General features: G+C 42.8%; 1 protein-coding gene across 1 annotated transcript in view; it reads right to left on the bottom strand.

Annotated features, from left to right (window-relative positions):
• Positions 1-22,301, bottom strand: part of LOC138492809 (uncharacterized) — a 469,421-nt gene that overhangs the window by 229,564 nt on the left and 217,556 nt on the right. Inside the window, exons 47-51 of the mRNA XM_069620163.1 lie at positions 16,734-16,809; positions 12,004-12,177; positions 9,375-9,476; positions 3,630-3,875; positions 929-1,063 (exon numbers count right to left, since the gene is read on the bottom strand). Of these exons, the coding sequence (XP_069476264.1) occupies positions 929-1,063; positions 3,630-3,875; positions 9,375-9,476; positions 12,004-12,177; positions 16,734-16,809 (733 nt within the window). The remainder of the gene's footprint in view (positions 1-928; positions 1,064-3,629; positions 3,876-9,374; positions 9,477-12,003; positions 12,178-16,733; positions 16,810-22,301) is intronic.

Genomic DNA, 22,301 nt, shown 5'->3' with positions numbered 1-22,301 from the left:
AACGATGGCTCCTACCTCAGGGTTCATGAAAGCAGTGCTGGCTGACGAGCCTTGCTCACAGTAGCGTTCCTGTCGCCTCAAATGCTTTGTGATCGTTCCCAAAACCCATCATGTTCCCAGCTTAGAAAAATGCATCATCACCCTCCTCCTGGGGTCCTCCAATGAGATATTAAGACCATGATCATTTAGAAGTTCGTTTTAATGGTTACTGGGCGGCCTTTTAAACCACGGGGTCGTATTTTGGGAATTGGACCTTTTAATATACTTTACATACACAAGTAATGTGAGAATTAATCAGTTCTTAATATTGAATTGTGGCACGCGTGGCACTGCTCTTGGGCTTTTCATAGTCTGTGCCCCCCTTTTCCCCGATTCTTGATGGCGCATCTCGACTGTCTCCACTCATGGCACAGTCGATTTCCTTGTCTAATGTATCTTCCCAATTGCCTTATACCGTTATCCCCCCGGCCCCCTTCACTTTCACAAGTAGTTATTGGAATGTCAACTCCTGATTCCGATTGAAGCTCACACTTATAACGTATGCAGAACTCAATGATGGCTGGACAGCAAGCAACCCGGTGCCCATTCTTATGATGAAATAAATGAGTGATGTCTACCCGGTGATTGATACTTGGAAAGCACATACAAAATTAACATCCAATCACTTTTTTAAAGAACGTTTAAAACAATCCCTAAAATATTAAATTGTAGCAACCTACCCACTCCCACAGCCCATTAAGAACAAAACAAAATGTGATATAGCTGAGCTTGAAATTGCCCAACACCTGATTGCTCCATGGATGGCCCAAAGACTTGGCTTTTTCTAATCTCCAGGAACTTAGTGGTGACAGAGATAGTTCTAGAAGATGACGTCATGATGGACACGACATTGCAAAAGCCAGTGTGGAGGGCAGTGATGAGCTCTTACCTGTGAGGTTGAGGTCTGCAGAGCTGAAGGCGGTAAACGTCACCCCTGTCCCATTGGCGGTGTACGTTGCCTGCACAGGCTGGCCCAGGAAAGTCTGTATTGAGCTGCTCCCCGTTATAACTGGTGGAAACGTATCTGAAAAAACACCCAACATTGTTTTCAGTCACTTGGCACATCGTCTTGACCTATCAGTCGGTGCAGGCATGTAGTCACGTGCCTCACAAGTGCAGCCGATCTGTGGACAGGTTTATTCCACCTGCATGAACCATGCACAAGATATACACCAAATGAAATGGCTATCGTCAGCAAACAACCTGGGCCTGATTCTCAACACTGTATTCTTTTTTTGTTGCAAGTTAGGACATATGCCAGTGCATTTCCCCCAACCCAAAAAGTTGCCCCATACACAAAAGTTATCTGAGTGTGTCAAACCCATTGCGAGCTGCACACATAATGGGGCGTTTCTGCTCATTTAAAAGTGCATCAAGAATTCACAATGTGTCTGCACTTTAAAAGTAGCTGAAACACGGCAGCTTTTCCCTGTGCCGGTGTGGAAACAGCGCAAGCGGATGTGCCATGCATGCGAGTGATGTCTGCCCCTGTTATGCATGTCTTTTATGTGGGATGGCAAGGGCATGAATGGCAGCTGTCCCATTTGCATTGCTATCTCCCAAACAAAAAGAGGACCTTTTTTTTCTTCTATTCTTCTATTTTTAACATTTCTAAAAGAGAGGCCTGCTAAGGCCCTGTCTCTGTGGAATGCAGTCCCACATGCAAATGGGTTCAGTAAGCCTGTCATTCATTGTGTTGGCTACACCCCTCCGACACTCATGTTTGCAAGGAGGATGTCAGGCGCATTTGTCTTGGAAGCGAGACAACGCGGCGCAACACAGGTTCGAATCCCGATCCTGCGCTTAGAAAGCACTCGTTGGTATTAAGTGCGTTATAAATGAGCAATAAAATAAATAAAAAATATACATTGGAAATGCATTGGTCGCCTTCGTCAAAAAGGTGACCTATGCACTTTTTTAAAGTCATGCAACTTTAAAAAAGTGCTTTTCTAAATGTATTTAAAATGCCTAATTGACATACATGCCAATGTGCCCCATTCCATTCGGGAGATGCTAGTCCACTCCTGGTTTTAACTTTTCATTCTGGTCCTTATAATCCTAGATGTCCCCATTATAAATGCTGGATTACAAATCCCAAAGTTAAAACCAAGACAGGAAGAGCATCTCCCATATGGAATCAAGTATGCTGGCATGTATTACTAGATCATGCAGTTGGAATCTAGTTCCTGCTTAAGAAATGTGAACACATTTTTTTTCCGTGCTTGGAAATACCATTAAAACGCCAGTTGTTTCCACTTTGCCGTCATTGTTTGCCTGATCGGCTTTGATTCTAAGACAGCCAGACAGCCCTCTGATTGCATCACCTTTGATCTCTAAATCTCTATAAAGAAAATGAGGATTCAGCCGTGTACCTTTCAGAGGCTAATTGATTGTCTAATATTACATTAGCATCTATTACTACAGTGCCTAAAATCCGGAGGGAATTGTCTTGAAGCACTATAAAAAGAAAAGCCAGCTATTACGAGCAATCTACTAAAGGGTCAGACATGGGCAAGGTGAGACTTCTTAAAAAGATGTTAATCCTAAAAATAAGGTTTTGAAAAAAATATCCAGGTCTGTAGTGCGTCAGAGTTGGGTCCATCTTTGAAAGTGAGCCTCTTCCTGTCTACTTCCTCCGTTTTTGCCTCACACTTTTACTGTCCTTGTTTCTGAAAGAAGATTTGAGAACTAGAGTCCATGAAATTGCAACTCTTGAAATTTCCCTGAGAGGGGCAGCATGGGCAAGAGCAAACCAACAAATGATGCCCAGACCTTCCCTGGCATGATTGGGCAGCCTTTACTTGGAGGGCGTGACCCCTGAGCTTTGCCTTGACACATGCTGTGACTTCTTAGGTGCTTTGGTCAGATTGAAAGGTTATTAGTTAAATACTTATTCTGGGACATTTTAATCGGCTCCTGTTATTTCATAAAGGTCAAAATCTGCTGATATCAGTTAATGTGAGTAAAGTTTCTACCGTCGTTTATTTTCATTTACCTAACATAGATTCTATGTCCACTTCACCCCCGGATCCCTTCCCTCATTGACCCCTGAAGCCTCCCTTAACCCCCCCTGTTTATTCTTTTTATAACTGAAACCCTTTTTGTCTTTTTTTCAATTATAAAGCAAACCTGCAATACTGCCTTATTTCCTGTAATTTGAGATTCAGACTTCGATTCGTTTTTTGTTTTGTTTTTTATTAACCAAAATTGATATTTCTGACTCTTTATTGTGTTGGTCTGTTTTATCACTGGTTACCAATATCACTTATTGCGATGCCATCGGGAGCAATGGTCATGTCACAACATGCTACCTAATGGCTCTAAGATGTCACTGTGGCTACTCCTTTGTGTTTACATGTAACCAAAGTGTGTCTCAGACCAGACAATCTCATGCTTGAATCTTTTCTCTTTTCTCTTTTTAGGTCATGAACGACTGTGCAGATTTCTGAAATAATTCTGAGAGGCGGAGAAGGTCTGGGGAGTTCTCTACACCTGTATTTGCACCTATTCTCCCCCCCGTAGGTCTATCTAGTAACTCCATTACAACATCAAATGCTACCGTGGAGTCATGGATGCTGGTGTGTACTTACTGAGTGTTAGTTTTGTTTCCACATAGGAAGCAGCCATTCTTTGCGTTTGCTTGCCCAGAGCAGCATTTCCGGTGCTAAGCGTGTCGTAGATGCACTCGACGTTGTTGTTGCAGCCGGCAGACACCGAAGCATATTCCGATGCATTTGTGGTCTTCAGGTCAGAGAGGAAGACAGGCATGAAGGTGCTTCTGACCTGCTGCGTGTGCTGCGGTGCCAAAGAGAACAGACTGCCTTGAACGACTTGCCCTGCGGAAAAAAGAGAGATGGAACAAAGTCAGCAAACTCGCTATTGGGAGGTTCACCTGGTTCATGGCCTTCAAGATAGCATTGCTAATCCGAATTGGTTCTAAAGGATTTTGATAGTGGATTGAAAGACTTTCCATTGGGAGTAAGACAGCCTCAAGACTGCTTGAAGTCCTGGGATGCGTGTTCAGATCTTATGGCGAGCATCATAGGGTGTTGATAAAGAGACCTTGTGCAATATATAACCAACAGAATAGGATTGAGGTCATTTACCTTTTTGGGACCAATCCATATACATTTTTGATAAAAAGTTCTAGTACCCAAAAACCTGGTCGGGGTTTCCCGCGTTTTATGTATGTTCGTGATGTTTTAGTCTACGATGTTGCAAAAAGTGTTATCCAAATTTCACTGTAAGATGTTATTAATTATGACTACAGATATGAAAATGGTGTGACATATGTTTCATATGTGAAGTGACAGGATTTTTGAACTTTCACTTTGAATTGAATGAAATATAAAATCAAAAATTATTTTTATCTAATGCCTATGTATGTATTGTCTGATAGATTCAGTCTAAATTACCAGTAAGGGTCGTGCCAGAATAGTTTGCCGGCCAATACGACAAATTAAATGAAATGTGAATGGTTGACCCTGGGGACCTCCCCCTTTTGTGTGGAAGTCTGGACTAACACAACACATGCCTCCAAGCCAGGGTGCACCAAGAAGTCCTGGGTGGACACATCAAGAAACTTGCCAGAGACAAGGAGTTGGGGAATTGGACAAACATGAGAACACAATGGCCCTGAGTTAGAAAGCATTATTCAATGGATTGTGCCATTGTAAAGTGTTTTATGGGAATCAGGCATCATGAGTCATGGGGTCCAAATAGGCTCTTCTGCAAGTGCTTTCACAAGAAAGATGACCACCAACCCCAACCCCCCAAACAATCAATGCCTCGGGCGCATATTCTGAATGCAATAGCAATTGTGGTGGGAAGTATGAAGGAATGGATTCTGTGGAAATGGGTATAGACATGCTGTAATGTAAGCCTAGTCTTGTCCTGCTTGCCAAGGATGCATGATGTAAGAATGTTGGCGAATGTCATGATTGGCAGCTCGGGAGAATGTTGAGTGAGTGTTGCGATTGAGTGTTCCAGGTGTGTCAGTTGGGGGCCTGAGCTGGTGATGTGAGGATTGCCGGTGTGTGTCTGTATAACTACTTGTCCTGTAATATACTTACTAGTAACTGGAACTGTACATGTGTCTATACATACAATAAAACCTTCCTGTATTTACTTCTGAGGCTCCACAGCTGGCCTGTGTCCTAACCATTGAGTCCAAACCAAACCACGACAAGACCCTGAATGCTCATTGCAAAAAGAAAGGAGGCAAAGAGGAAAGACGCATTTCCTCAAGGAGCTATTCCTAGGCACATTGATTGATTGGCTTAATTTCTTTGCTGTATCATTTCTCTGACAATACATTCATCCAACAACCATTTTTCAATCAGTGTTGCAAGATTGCATTTATCAGGAGCACTCAGGGCTTTTGAGGGTGAATGGACGGTATTGCTTTAGCTTTAAAAGGACTAGGGGTGGCTCGCAGCTTTTTTTTATTTTACATTGGAGGTGGGAATTTACTGATTTAGGGAGCAAGTCTGGTATGTCTGTTTCCTTCTTTCTTTTTGATCTTGGGTCATGGTGAATAGTATTCTTAATGGCAATCCAGATGTGAGCTAAGGACAGTGCATACTCCTAGACATACACATAGTCATTCTTCATCTACAAAGCCCTCTCACACACCCTCATCCTTTGCAAATTCCCCATTTAGGACATGTAGAATCACTGCAATTGGTGTGTCAGGGAAGAAATATTGCCAGAGAGAGAACTGCCATCCTTGCGTGCCCTATATGCTTGAAACCAATTGCAAAAACATCCTTGCTATTAAAGCTGATTTTCGATTCCAGTTTGGATTAAGGTTTTGGGGGATATCTCTCTCTCTCTCTCTCTATATATATATATATATATATATATATATATATATATATATTGTTGTGAGGTTGTGAGCAAGGGACGAGTCAGTCGCGAAACGCGTTAACGCCTCGAAATAGGAGGAGTGTTGCACTTGGGAGGACCCATACCGGGGTCATTTTTCTATTTGTGGAAACGAATTTCCATGGTTTTTTCCCTGTGTAAATAAATAAAGGAAGATAACAAGAAAACGAGAAAGCGTGGATTTTAAATTCCCCCCCCCCCCTTTTTTTGTGGATACTGGGGGAATATGGCATTGTGGAGAGCGCAGCTCGATTTTGCTACCTGAAGGTAGAATTTGCCAATATATATATATATATATATATATATATATATATATATATATATATATATATATATATATATATATACACATCATCACCACTAGAATGCAGCTACCCCAAGTCAATTCGGCCTGGCTGCACACATACAGACTGCACCCAAGCACTACTTACTACCATACTCTCTCTACTGGACTACGGTCCCCGAGGGCTTTCAACCCACAGCGCTTTGAGATCATACCAATGGCAAAAAGGCGCTGTACAAATGCCCAATAACATAAGACATGCATGAGGACTGGCCATCAGAGTTTCCATAGGCAATGCAAACTGATCCAGTAGACCTACTTAGGATGCATATGGCAAAAGGTCGCTTCTGAATTGAGCACACATTGTTATGTGTGCAGCTGAAAATATTTTTTGCAAATATTGGATGCCTGTGAAAAGGCTTAAGATAGGCAATGCCGAAGACAGGAATGGATGGGCAGCAGTTGAGTCCAACACTGCTTTTACTCATCTTCTGTGCTTGTTGCCAGTGGGATGGAAAATTCAGAAACGACTGTGCTGGTAGGCTTGAAGTTATTATGGGTCCAAGGCTACTTGATAATGCTTTCATAGATGTTTTATAGCTCCAGGAATGTTGGCGCTAGGCACATCCTGCAGCAACAAGACTCCTTGTGAGAGTTTGAAGAGCAAATGTAGACCTGGGGGCCGATTCATGGAACAATTTGAGTGGGAAATAGGGAACTTGCGCGTCAAACTGTGTGCAAATTCCCCTTCACCGATTCATGGAATCGAATGTGCAGGACTTTTCGAGGTTTGCACAGGCTCGTCACGTCCCCACGAGCCATCGAGCACCTTGCATGAGACACCATGCAGACCGTGAGCGTGGCTTGCAGAGAGGGCTGGAAAGGGGGCAGAACTCAGAAATGGGGAAGAACATGTGAAAAAGTAGGCGTTTTAATAGACAGCTCCTAGGACGTCCCTTGCACACTCACATTTGTGCCAAACGACACATACATGGAACCACCTGCACAGCATCTCGACATGGAAATGGGCACGCAAATCCCTTGATCACTATGCCACCCGAAGGCAGGCGTAAGGACACTTGCACACAGGAGTCGCAGCACGGAAGTGGATTTACATGTCGCTTTGAGGGGTGCATGTATGCAACCGTGGCACTGATCGAACTTAGGCATTGGCGTATGCAGTGTAGCGGGGTGCAGGAATGGTTTACAGGGGTTTTCATTCAGATTATCCGAGTTTAAAATGAGTTACGATTTTTTTTTGTACGCATGTTGTCGGGGTGAAACAGTTACAGGGTCCCCGAGATGCAGGCCTGCTCGCGGGGGACCCCAGGCACTGTTTGAAGGGTGCTTGTATTTGACCCCGAGAAGCATAACAAGGTACCTATTCTGGCTGTTTATGCTCTGCATGGGGGCGTGTCGGGCGTTCCGGGTGTGACTTGTGGTTACTTTGCACAGTAAATTGCAAGAAAACACAGTGCACGCAGTTTTTTATGCGCTCAGGCTCGCACAGTGTCCTTCTCGTCGTGCGGCCCTTGTGCGATTTCTGCGCACATTTCCATGAATCGGGCCCCTGATCTTGAGGTTTGGCCAGTGGAAACGGGTACACTGGCCTCTCAAGAGAAGATTCAGTTGAAAAAAAGGGGTATTTTCCACACTTTTGATTAAATATGGCAACCGTTGTTAAACTTGCACTAATCCCATTCGCTCTTAGATGGTTTGTGTGCGTCACAGCCAAATAGCCTAAAGTACTTGGTTGACACTCACAAGAATAACATAAAAATGAATGTAATGCAAAGTGTTGAAGGATATATGAAGCAGATTTCTTGAGCTGGACCTGAATTGACTCATGACTGGCGAAGTAATGCGGGATCGTGTGTTTTTTTTAATTTTATTTAATTAATTTTTTATTTCTTCCGATCTTTCTTTCCTTCTTCTTTCTTGCTCCTCTTTGCAAATAGCTATTATGTAATATTTGAATACAATGTTTTTGTGCTGAGATCAAATATTGTAAATTTTAAAAAAAGAATGAATGTAATATATACTGTTTTGCTCCTGAGCATGGCTTCCTACCCACACCCTGGGTTTTCTTCTCCACCCCCGGCCCATCTTTTCTGCCATGACCCTTTTAGCAATCCTTGTAGTTTTGAATTGATGCTTAACTTGGTGGATGTGTTGGTGACTGAAATTAGTTGTAAAGGCTGCTTTATCGACTTGTCTCGGGAGGATAGCTCAGGGGCAACGGGCTTGCCTTGGAAGCAAGATGACAAGGAGCAACACAGGTTCGATCCTTGGGTCTGTGCTTAGAAACTTCTGGGTATTAAGTGCGTTATAAATAACATATCATATCTTAGGTCCCGATTCATGGAATTGTTTGCACTGCTGAAAAGTGACTTGCCGACACAAACCCCGATTCATGGAACTGTGCAGTGTATTTTTGCAGTGCATAGTCATTTTTGCACTACAAAATGACTTTTCATGGACTTTGCACCCCGAAAATACACTTTGCGCAGTTCTGTGATTTAGAGTTTGTGTCAGCAGTGCAAAGTCACTTTTCAGCATTGCAAAGTCACTTTTCAGCAGTGCAAAGTCACATTTAACCATGCAAAAAACTTGATGAATTGGGCACTTAATTATGTGTTATCCGCTGTATGCAGCCAATTAGATAAGCATTGCACCAGACACTTTGACTCCCCACAACAGGCAAGCAGAGGCAACAGCAAAAGAATATGGGGTAGAAATGCAACCAAAAATAGTAAACAGCTGACACAGAGGTGGCTGACTCCTGCCTTTACCTACACAGCACCACAGACAGCTTGAGATCATTTGGCACAAAGGCAGCAGTGCTACAGGAAGGAGCTGTACTGTTAACACTTCCTGGTGTGTAGGGGAACATTTTGGTGAAAGTGCACCTTTACACTGCATGATTACTAGGTGCAAGTACTGATTGTAAAAATAGATGTTTGGTTTCAAACAATGTTTTTAGTCATTTAAAAAAGTACCCCGCGTGCAACAGAAATGGACTAAAATGTCATTCGAGTCCCAATTTATAAAAAAAAAATAGGGGATACAATACTCCCTCTTCAATATATTATCTAGTGCCATGACCATTATGTATTGTTTAAAATCTTTAAATAAAAAATAACACAAATACGATATGGAAACTGACATGTCATTCCATAGTCGAAGATCTCTCTCTCTGAGATGTTGTTGGACATGGTGGTCCCATTCGGCATCCGGAAATCATCAGTGGGGTCGAAGTTCCACACGCCTGAAAGCAAAAGGAAAATGCATGAGCACATCAATCATCCTTAGGCACATACATGAATATAGCAAACAACTCAATTTAGGCACACACATGAATATAGCAAACAACTCAACTTAGGCACATAGATGAATATAGCAAACAAACCAACTTAGGCACACACATGAATATAGCAAACAACTCAATTTAGGCATACACATGAATATAGCAAACAACTCAATTTAGGCACACACATGAATAGAGCAAACAACTCAATTTAAGCACATACATGAATATAGCAAACAACTCAATTTAAGCACACACATGAATATAGCAAACAACTCAACTTAGGCAGATACACTTAGGCACATACATGAATATATCAAACAACTCAACTTAGGCACACACATGAATATAGCAAACAACTCAATTTAGGCACATAGATGAATATAGCAAACAAATCAACTTAGGCACACACATGAATATAGCAAACAACTCAACTTAGGCATACACATGAATATAGCAAACAACTCAATTTAGGCACACACATGAATATAGCAAACATCTCAACTTAGGCACATACACGAATATAGCAAACAACTCAATTTAAGCACACACATGAATATAGCAAACAACTCAACTTAGGCACATACACTTAGGCACATACATGAATATATCAAACAACTCAACTTAGGCACACACATGAATATAGCAAACAACTCAACTTAGGCACACACAAGAATATAGCAAACAACTCAACTAAGGCACACACATGAATATATCAAACAACTCAATTTAGGCACACACATGAATATAGCAAACAACTCAACTCAGGCACACACATGAATATAGCAAACGACTCAACTTAGGCACATACATGAATATAGAAAATGACTCAACTTAGGCACATGCATGAATATAGCAAACGACTCAATTTAGGAACACACATGAATATAGCAAATGACTCAAATTAGGCATGCACATGAAAATAGCAAACAACTCAACTTAGGCACGCACATCAATATAGCAAACAACTCAATTTAGGCACGCACATGAATATAGCATACAACTCAAATTAGGCACACACATGAATATAGTAAACATCTCAACTTAGGCACACACATGAATATAGAAAACAACTCAACTTAGACACACACATGAATATAGCAAACAACTCAACTTAGGCACACACATGAATATAGCAAACAACTCAACTTAGGCACACACATGAATATATCAAATGACTCAATTTAGGCACCTACACTTAGGCACATACATGAATATAGCAAACAACTCAACTTAGGCACACACATGAATATATCAAATGACTCAATTTAGGCACCTACACTTAGGCACATACATGAATATAGCAAACAACTCAATTTAGGCACACACATGAATATAGCAAACAACTCAATTTAGACACACACATGAATATAGCAAACAACTCAACTTAGGCACATACATGAATATAGCAAACAACTCAATTTAGGCACGCACAAGAATATAGCAAACAACTCAATTTAGGCACGCACATGAATATAGCAAACAACGCAACTTAGGCACGCACATGAATATAGCAAACAACTCAACTCATCCTAACTATCAATTTTTCTTTTAGTAAAAAAAAATCTATTTTCTTTCTTTAAAAAAAAGTATTTCAAACATATAGCAACTAAAATTAAAAGATCAATTTGCTATAAAATAGCTTATATTTGCAAAAGTGAACCAAAGTGGACTAAAATACCTCTGAATAAGCTTTTTGGGGAAAAGATGTTTTTTATTTTTTTTATTTTCAATTTCAGTCACCTTTCACCTTTAGTACATAAGAAAAGTATCTTTCATCTAGTCTTACTCTAAGCTCCTCACACCCACCTCCCGCTCTGGCTTCCGCCTTGCCTTTGTCTTCCTGTAGCTCCTTTATGTTTCTTGCACACATGGTTGGATTTAGCTGCCATATTATTCTACATCAACAAGGCTTTTATTGAATTCATGTCAACCCTACTCCTTCTGCTAAAGATAGTCTTTTCCTGCTGTGCATAATGCCTCTGGAACCGGTTACCAGTGCAGATAATGCCAACCCCCTTCATTCTACACTTCTGCAAGGACCTGAAGAACCTGATGTTCAAAGAAAATGTTGCTAATCGCTGATCACTGCTTTCAACCCTCCCCCTTTCTGCTCCTCCTACCCATCCCAGCTCCTCTGCTGACCCTGCACGCTACTCGTAACCTGCTGCGCGCGCCCCCTTTGTACAGCGCGCTGCTGTTACCTAGCTAGATTCATGCTTTATAAATCTCATACAAATAGACACACAGACACACATTTATATAACCCAGCAGCTGCTCCACATGTTGACTTCTGTCCTAGAGACCAAACCCCATTGAGAAATATTCCTCTCGTTGATGCACTCTGTACTGTGAAAATCTTGGCATACCTCTGGTTTAGCACAACGCCAACTTTCTCATCTGGAGTCCCGCATACAAATGTGCAGAGTTGTGTTAGTCTTTCTCAGTGTCAGTTAAAATGTAGACAAGGGTGTATCTTAATACTTACCCAGAAGGCCGCATGTTTTGTTGATGTACTGAGTGGGTAGGCTAGTGATTGCATTCAGTATACCAAAAGCGCTGGACACATTTACCGATACCATCCCGTCAAACGTCGCCGTGATGGAGCTGTTTCCCCTGATCAGCATGATCCCTGATCCATTGAACATGTATGTGCCCATGTCTATAAAGCAAAAGAGAGACACGTCAACTCTGCGTAATAACGAGCAAAGCATTACACTAAAGTACAAAACCAGTGTAGGAGGTCTGCGATGGCCATTAGTCTGACCACTTGCCACACGAGCTTGCAATTCACAAGTCAATTTACATTTCTATCTATTATGTGATAATATGCCAAGAACAATAGCCCAGAGTGAAAAATGAAGAGGTGGCAATTGAGCTTGCAATTCACAAGTCAATTTACATTTCCATCTGTTATGTGATAATATGCCAAGAACAGTAGCCCAGAGTGAAAAATGAAGAGGTGGCAATTGAGCTTGCAATTCACAAGTCAATTTACATTTCTATCTGTTATGTGATAATATGCCAAGAACAGTAGCCCAGAGTGAAAAATGAAGAGGTGGCAGTTGAGCTTGCAATTCACAAGTCAATTTACATTTCTATCTGTTATGTGATAATATGCCAAGAACAGTAGCCCAGAGTGAAAAATGAAGAGGTGGCAATTGAGCTTGCAATTCACAAGTCAATTTACATTTCCATCTGTTATTTGATAATATGCCAAGAACAACAGCCCAGAGTGAAAAATGAAGAGGTGGCAGTTGAGCTTGGCAATTCACAAGTCAATTTACATTTCTATCTGTTATTTGATAATATGCCAATAACAATAGCCCAGAGTGAAAAATGAAGAGGTGGCAGTTGAGCTTGCAATTCACAAGTCAATTTACATTTCTATCTGTTATGTGATAATATGCCAAGAACAGTAGCCCAGAGTGAAAAATGAAGAGGTGGCAATTGAGCTTGCAATTCACAAGTCAATTTACATTTCCATCTGTTATGTGATAATATGCCAAGAACAGTAGCCCAGAGTGAAAAATGAAGAGGTGGCAGTTGAGCTTGCAATTCACAAGACAATTTACATTTCTATCTGTTATTTGATAATATGCCAAGAACAACAGCCCAGAGTGAAAAATGAAGAGGTGGCAGTTGAGCTTGGCAATTCACAAGTCAATTTACATTTCTATCTGTTATTTGAAAATATGCCAAGAACAATAGCCAAGAGTGAAAAGTGAAGAGGTTAAAGCGTAGAAGTAAACATTCCTCATTTTACATGTAAAATACCATTGACAGAAAATATAAAAAAGTAAAAATAACAAAATGTATTATTTACTTCTATTTGTTTGAATTTGGAAATTCTATCCAGATATCTGTATTTTATTTCTAAATTGTTGTTTGGCTACTCATTGATTTAATAGTAAGAGTGAGCACACTGCAGATCAGCCCGCTACCGTCTTCTTTTGCAATTGGTTATTTTCACCCATGAAGGTGCACCTTGGAAACGCGTTATGGTCTTTCCATCAAATGTTTTGAATCGAGGGACATTGCCATCGAATTTTTTGCAACAAAATAATTTGCATCGAATGATTTTTTTTTATTTTTTAATGGGGGGTCCCGCCTGCAACCCACCGTTTTAACCCTTTTAAACTCCACCACAATACAAATGAACCCTTTACCACTAAAAAACATGCATTCGATGCATATTTTTTCGTTGCAAACCCCGCGATGCAAAATAATTCGATGGAAAAGCATTACATTGATAGACTAGATACCCTTGGAAACATGGTAACCCCCTTGTATACCAATCCTCCTCACCTGCTCTAACTGATCCTACTCCTGGCCAGAAGTGTCATCTTTTTGCTTGGATGTATTTTAATGTTTCTTGTGATATATATTAAAGGTGGGTTATTTTAGCTTTCTTCCTTCTTATTTGTATGCTTAACTTTTTATTTTTAGGAGCCTTCATTTAGACATACATACATATGTGTACTGTGTACAGTCCAATGCACGTAGCATGCAATCAGTGGAAGCATAAACACATATCACTGAAGTGGTGATTTGGTTAGGTCACACTACTGTATGGGCAAAGTACAATGGAAATAGAGAGAGGACAATACAAGTGAGGTTCTGCACACTGTCTATGAGTGCACTGACTTGCTACTGCCTGCAAAGCAGGGTGCCCTCATCTGCCACATTAAAGGAGCCCTGGGATGTTAGGCCAGAGGGATAATTGGAATGATCGGTAATCAGACTTATCACCAGCCCATCCCCCTTAAAGTCAGAGGCTTGAATTCCAGTGGGACAATAAATGAGTTAACCCCTAGTATTTAAGCACTTCCAGACAATTCAAAGAGATCACTTAAAATCTGCAAAGGCTTATTTAGGAAATCGTGTAAGATGTATCCGGGAAAGGATGTTAGAGATAACAGAAATCAACATATGAGGCAAGAGGAGACATGAGTTGCAGCTCATGAGCCGAGAGTCACGCTTTTGTGGTTGTTCTAATTTGAGAAAAAAGGAGACTGCGAGGGGATGTCATGGCTCTGATGTGTCATATCAAGGGCCAGCAGAGATAAGAACTAGTCCGAGAATGAAAGAGACCATCGTCAGTCGCCCACAAGGGATGGGAGAAGCCGTTCCCATAGGAAACAACATTTCTGTGTGAGAGGCGCTACATGCAGAAGTGGAATTCCTAGACTTCATTTTTCACCCTTCTTCAGTGATTTTCAGCTACTTTTATTTTTTGATACGGTCATGGGCCTGGTGGATGTTATATATATGTTTTTTTACGAAAGCTGTTTGTAAACATGGAAGCAGTGCTTCCTTTATTTTGATATTTGTACAAGAATAATTTTTGCATCTACCTTGTTGGAGTCAAACGAATCCAAATGTCCAAACGAGTTGCTGTGGCCCTCCTTTGATCATGTATGCTGGTGCCAAAGCAGCCTTGCTTTGGCCATATCTTTAGTTGTGCCAGGTTTAGTTATCTTATGGTTCGTTCTGTTATGTTCCTTTATGTTAAGTTTCGATTTGCATAGCTAGTTGTGCTACACTTACCTATGCTGTCGTTAGTTATGTCTTGTTAATTTAAAATATGTCCGTCTTGTTCAGTTTTGTTGTTTAGTTCTGCTACATAGTGTACAGTTTTTAACCTATGCTATTTTAAATTGTGTATGCTACGTTAAAGCAAGTAAAGCTATGCTATGACCTTTATGTGTTTTATGTTTTGTTAGGCTATGTTAGGTTGTTATAGTTAGATGTTATCATATGATTAGTTATGCTATGCTAAGGAATATAATTCTTCGATTTTTGTAGTAATGTTTGTTATCTTTCGCTACATAAAAGCAGACTTAGTTATGTTACGTTTTTAGATTGTGTTTAGTTCTGTATGTTTGGTCATGTTATGTTCAGAAATGTTTTGGCTTTTTCTGCAAACACACTATGGGGCTGATTCGTTGAATTTGTGCGCCGAAAAACGGGGATTTGTGCGCCATTCTGCCCGCAAAACCCTGTCCGCAAATGGGGATTTGCGGTCAGAATGGCGCACAAATCCCCGTTTTTCAGCGCATAAATTCCTTGAATCAGCCCCTTTAAGGTTTTTTGGCGCAAGCTACACTGTTGCTTTGAATGCCACCAGGAAGTGTTATGTGGGAAAATGATCCAGCAATGGAGAGAGTTCTCCAATATCTGGGTATTAAAGATAGATGTCTTTAGCCTTGTTATGGACTCCTAAAGGCGGGGTTCTCATTGTAGTATCCTACAGTGCTTTACAATCAGGGGAAACGCGTTTGTCCTGAAAGCAAGACAACGCATCGCAACACAGGTTCGAACCCCCATCCTCCACTTAGAAACCACTCCTGGTATTAAGTGCGTTATAAAAGAACAATTATAAATTATAAATGTGGCATGAATCCTCCAACAGTTTCTTTCTTAAACTTAGGCCTGGTGAGGAGTCATTTGCTGATGGTATGAGTTTGTCAGGTGGTTGATAAAGCCATAGTTTGCATTTCAGAATTTGGGGAATTCTGGAGTTATTGATATTATAGAGGGCAATTGCAGTATTCATTACAAATGTGTTCTTCGCAGGAAGCCAGAGACAGCCCTATGGGATAAGTGGGATTATTTACCAGTAGTCCTACAGAATGTTTATTGCAAAAGAGGTGTTTGTACATTTTAAACCAGTATGCAAAATAAAGGCTCTCATTACGAGTTTGGTGGTAGTTCGGTGGTAAATCTGCTGAACTATCACCAAATTTGATTACCGTTACCAGCACTTGGTCTGGCGGAATTATTTCTGAATTACAAGTCTGGGATTGTTAGTCACCATTTGTGCAGTCCATAGGACTCCATGGGGGGCTGTTTTTTGGCGGTAAGGCAGCAGATTAACCTCCAAGTCACTGCCAAAGTTGTAGTGCAGCAGTGCAGTAAAGCGGCATTAAAGGATTACCACCATTTTTTACTGCATTTCCAGACTCGTAAGGAAGTACAAAAAGTTGTAACTCTACATGTGTTATGAGTGTTCACAGATGCAAAGGGTGTGCGCTACAGAATACAAACTGCATTTTAATCTTTTCTCAAAACTCAACAGTACTTCCATTTGGCTGCAAAATAATAAAGGTATCTTGTTCTGACAAGTTAAGTACGCCAACAAATGATAATGGGTGGAAACCATTTTGGTAAACTGGTCCAATATCAGGAGCAGTTAGGGAGAATGAAATAGCGTACCATCAGAGAAAGCAAATTTCACAAGGCTCTGGTTCAGGGCAACCTGCAGCGTGTTGTTCTGAAGAAACCACTCCACCTGTAAAGCAACAAACAATAACAACAGCATCAGATCATCGCCTTACAGCAGTAGAGTTCAAGAGGGCCAGGTGACAGCAGAGCTGATTAGAACATCTTGTATCAGCCAATAGTAGCTCTGCTTTGGATGATTATGAACCAATAGCATTTGTGAGGGGTTGGCATGTTGACAAGTTGGTAGACAGTATTAATCAAGTACACATCAGAAAAGCAGCCATTATGCCGATGCCAGCTTCACAGTCTGTCCTGCCTGGGCGCTTCTCAGACACGTCCCGCATGGGCGCTTCTCAGACACGCCCCGCCTGGGCGTTTCTCAGACATGCCCCGCCTGGGCAATTCTTAGACACAATCCGCCTGGGCGCCTCTCAGACACGTCCCGCCTGGGCGCTTCTCTGACACACCCCGCCTGGGAGCTTCTCAGACACGTCTCAGACACACCCCGCCTGGGCCCTTCTCAGACACTCCCTGACTGGGCGTTTCTCAGTCACGCTCCGCCTGGGCGCTTCTTAGACACGTCCCGCCTGGGCGCCTCTCAGACACATCCCGCCTTGGTGCTTCTCAGACACGCCCCGCCTGGTCGCTTCTCAGACACGTCCCGCCTGCGCGCCTCTCAGACACGTCCCACCTGGGCGCTTCTGAGACACCCCCCGCCTGGGAGCTTCTCAGACACGTCTCAGACACACCCCGCCAGGGCACTTCTCAGACACGCCCCGCCTAGGCATTTCTCAGACACGCTCCGCCTGGGCGCTTCTTAGACACGTCCCGCCTGGGCGTCTCTCAGACACATCCCGCCTGGGTGCTTCACAGACACGCCCCTCCTGGGCGCTTCTCAGACACGTCTCAGACACACCCCACCTGGGCGCTTCTCAGACACGCCCTGCGTGGGTTCTTCACAGACATGCCCTACCTGGGCACTTCTCAGACACACCCCGCCTGGGCGCTTCTCAGACATGCTCCGCCCAGATAGAACAGACACTACTCCAGTGTTATGGACAGCTTAGGATTTGTAAATCTAATGGAGCATTTTCAGGAGGGAGGGAGAGTTTTCACTGAACCCTATAAGGACTTGGGGTTCTCTTTCAGTCTTCAGGAAGGGCACCCCAGAGCAGAGATGGGACTTATTTCGAGGTGCAAAGAGGGCAGCATGGAATCTGGGGGATGGAGCATTTGCGCAAACTAAACGAGGTATGTCCAGAATATGCACAAATTATTGATATTCTTTTTCCTCTCTATTCACTTGAATCTTTCAATGAATTGAAACAACCAACATTTGGTTGAGATTCCAACAAACCAATTATTTGATTTTATTGTTTAAAGCACTGACCTAGGTCCAGTGCTGTTGTAAAAGCCACGTTGTGAGAGATTTGCCAAACTGGGTAATTGTGGGGCCATTTTGTGCCGATACTAGGATCGAGTTCCAGAAGGTTGGTGCCTTAAAAGAGAGGGATTGTTTGCAGGTCTTCACTTTGCAGACGAGTTGTGATTTGAGCTGATTGGCCAATTTGCTATGCAAGGAGCATGTGCCATTAGGTATGTGAAACCTAACCGTGAGATACACTGTGTGCTACTCGTGACTGCTTTGTAGATTATACTTGTAGTCTTGCACAGTATCCTGGACTTAAGAGCAAGCCAACGTAGTATGCGTAGGATGGGGGTGATTCCGTCACATTTCGTATACCCATAATAAGAAGTGCTGTGGCATGGTGGACTTGTTTTAGGGAAGACAAGAAAGAGGCAGGGATCTTTGCCAGGAGGGTGTTTCCCCCATCGATATGCAAAACCACAAGTGCCTGTGCTACAATCTGGAATTCTTGCAGCGGTATGAAGGGTTTCATTTTACAAAGGGTAGACATTTTGAGTCAGGTCGTTGGGGCCTTCTTGGCTATCTGCTGCTAGAAGGACAGACTGCTGCGGATCATGAAGCTTTTTCTGAATCCGAGAGTTGCATCTCAGATCCTTCTCTGTGCATATCAGTCAACCTTTGTTGGATGAGTTGTTGGTTAGGTGCGGAACCGATGAAAACAAATTTGGTCTTGGAGGGTTTAGGTTTGAGGTATGCAGTGGACATCCAGCACTGGATGATGGCTAGGTAATTGTGGAAATGAGTGATGTCCTGTGGGACTCTCATGTACTAATGGGTATCGACCATGTATTGGTGGATGTGTTGCTTCTGATTTACGGCCCTGATCCAAGTATGGGTGTGCACATCTCTCATCGCAAACCAAGGCCAGTCCCCATATGAACCACCACCCCCAACCTCCAGGCCCACTGGGTAGGGAGGGGCCAATAAAATTGCTGATGAAAGGAGATGGGCTACTCCCTGAGTTCTTATATGAATAATAGACACAGAGACCACAGTGAATTTTATAGGGATTCTAAAGGGGACCCCACTATATTTATAGAACAACTTAGCCTTTAATACTTTCCCATTTTATCTCCATATTATTCCTCTGGCGTGAGCTCCAACTAAGTGGGTCCTGCTATGTCAGCTCACCCGTCTGTGGAGGTGTTGCAGGCACCCTTAGGCTGAGTCTCACACAACATCCACCTTACCTAAACTCAGGTACCTCCCACATGGAGGGAGAGACAGAGGATGGCCTCTGTGGGTGAACCCATCTCGCTAGGCATCCTCAGGCAGGCTGCCACACTATCCTGCTACCTCAGGACATGGTACCTCCACTCTTCCCCTTGTTTTCTATATAAATTCCCTATATATATATAGTTAATGTCCTACCCCTACCTAACGTTTAAGCCTACATAACATTCCCCTGGGCTATATAAACCCCATTCTAATGTTCACTTCTTAACGCCCTATGTCTACAGTAATTAAATAAAGTACATATATATATATATATATATATATGTTATCCCATTTTTATATAGCGCTACAAACCTACAGGTATCAAAGCGCAGAAATGCAGAAATAACAGTTGATATTACCTTTCTTGCCTTGTGAAGGAACCTTAGGGTTCGAAACACGTGTCGGCTGACCACTTTCTAGACCATCTGTCTACCCTATGTATATTAAAAAACACTATTTCAGACACTGCATCTAGCATGTACATTCTTGTAATCACACAACCCTATGAAAACTAATCGCAGCAAGGTGACCAGGAATTTCTACTTTCTCTTAAAGTACAAGCGTGCAGCCCCTATTGGCCAGGCGCCTTGCAGTGACGTGCTGCAGATGGCTATATCAGTATCTTTGAGGAGTGTGCACAGAGGCTCCATGTAGTAAAGTTTAAAAAAGCATCAGTGAGAGGATGGAGCCAGGGGGGCTGTGCAAGAGACTGGAAGATAGTTAGAATGCAATGGGTTCATCTGGAAGGCCAGGTGTCTGCCCAGGAAGGAGGAGGTAAACCAATTCAGGACAGTGCCAGATAATTCCATCTTGTTGGCAAGGAGGGAGTGGAGGATGCGGTGGTCGACAGTGTCGAATGCAGTTGAAAGGTCAAGGAGGACAAAGAGGCATGAGTCACCCTTATCCATGATTTGGAGGACATCTTCTCGATGCTGCACCTGTGCAGAACCCCAAATGATAGTCATTTAGGAGGTGTAGATCTTCCATTCTGGTGAGTATTTGTGTAGAGACTAATTTTTGCAAAATGTTGCCAATAAACGTGAGGCACATAATCACATAATGTGCCGTTAGTTGGCCAGGTGTTCTTGTTCTAGGGTTATTTATTTCAAAAGAAGTCAATTTTGACCAGTCGTGAGGGTGTCCAGGAATTACGCTTCAGTGAGGAGAGGCTCAACATTTGTTTAATGATGGAGGCTGGGATAATATTGCCAGAATAGGAGGTAGGTTTGAGGGAGGCAAGTGTTTTTAGGAGGTCTGGGAGAGAGAGAGGAGAGATTCAGTCCAGGGGGGCAGTGTGTGGGGGAATAACACTGGGGAAGGTTGATTCGATGATCTGCTGGATTCTGTCTGCTTTTTCAATTAAAGGTTTGTTGATTCTGTCACATATTTCCTGAGCTGTTTGCTGCTCGGGGTTAGGTGAGGGTTTGGTACATGCTTTACTACTTCAAAGAGGGTTGTGTTAAAGGGTGCCGTGATGGTGCTGGAGTAGTAAGAAGATGTTGCCTCAGTTATCAGAATCCTAAGAGAGATTTGAGGTTGGTGAGATCTCCTGGGTTACAGTTTTTGTGCCACCATTTGTCTAGGGCTCTGATTGAGTGTTTGCTGGAGGTGAGCTCAAGGTGTACCAAGGGGCAGATGGTTTGGTCTTATTGTGGCTGGTTTTTATGGGTGCATGTGAATCCACCAGTTTCATAGCAGAGTTGTTGAATAATTCTAGGAGGAATTAAGCATTCCCTGTGGTGGGAAAGTCTGCAGAGTTTGCTTGTAGCTCATTGACTTCGGAGGTTTTAAATGAGCAGCACTGAGTGAGGGGGCGTTTATGTTGACCTTTGTGGACCATGGTTGAGTGCGTGATTGACAATGGGATGGTGGCATGGTCTGACCAGACGAGTGGGATAGGGTCAGTGGCGTCGCCAGGAATCAAATTTAGGAGGGGCACAGAGGGGGCCAAAGACAAAAGTAAGGGGGGCACAGACAAATGTAAGGGGAGAACATGGTCACTGCTCTTCTTAGGCAGGGGAGTGCAAGGGGGGCACATGGTTTCACAGGGGGGGCCCTGGCCCCCCCAGTCCTGCCCCTAGCGACGCCACTGGATAGGGTCTGTGCAGGTGATGAGGGAGGATGATGTAACGACTAGTTCTAGTGTGTTCCCTTTTTTGTATGCAGGATGAGCACAATTTAGCTAAGGTCAATGCATCTGCTCGGTACAAAAAGTGAGCTTTGAGTGTGATTATCAGTATGAGCCTCAGGAGCTTTCAAATCTCAGAGAAAGACATTAATAATATGTGCTGATTTGGCAGAGGAAAGTCAGATGGGTATGTCTTCAATGAAAGAGTCACTCCTGTGAGGTGGTCTGTAGATCAGTTGGAAGGTAATGGATTGCTTGTGAGATAAAGGGAATATGTAGGCACGGGATTTGAATGAGCTTGTTCTTGTTGAGAGTGTGATAGAGCATGGCCAATCGCTCCTTTGGACCATTACCACTCTGCCTCCTGACGTTCCCGGGTGGGCAACATGTTGGATGCAGTAGCTGCAGGCAGGAGGATATCAAAAACATGGAGGGACGATGGGGTCCACCACATTTTGGGTATGAAGACGGCATCAAAGTTATCATGATTGTTATTATTATGAGGGTATTTATTGAGCGTGGACCTAGCTCCAGGAAGCAACGGAGCGCTTTACAATCATGGGGAAAGAACACAGTGAGGGAAACAGAGAGAAAAGGAGCGGGGAGCTAACAGGGCAGGGCAGGCAATTGGCAGCAAGGGATCTACAAGCAACCAGGAGAGGAACCGGTGAGGAGCAGATCACTGAGTCTCAGGGAGGGAGGGGATAGTTGGTGTATGGATCTAGATATTAAGGAGGTGCCATTCCTTGAAGAAGAAGGTCTTGAGCTATTTCCTGAACTGTAG

This window comes from Ambystoma mexicanum, chromosome 10 (genome assembly GCF_040938575.1).
Source record: "Ambystoma mexicanum isolate Mex_15411 chromosome 10, UKY_AmexF1_1, whole genome shotgun sequence".
NCBI classification, from domain to species: domain Eukaryota; kingdom Metazoa; phylum Chordata; class Amphibia; order Caudata; family Ambystomatidae; genus Ambystoma; species Ambystoma mexicanum.
The sequence above is the reverse complement of the archived record's forward strand: the minus strand, read 5'-3'. Positions and strand labels throughout refer to the sequence as shown.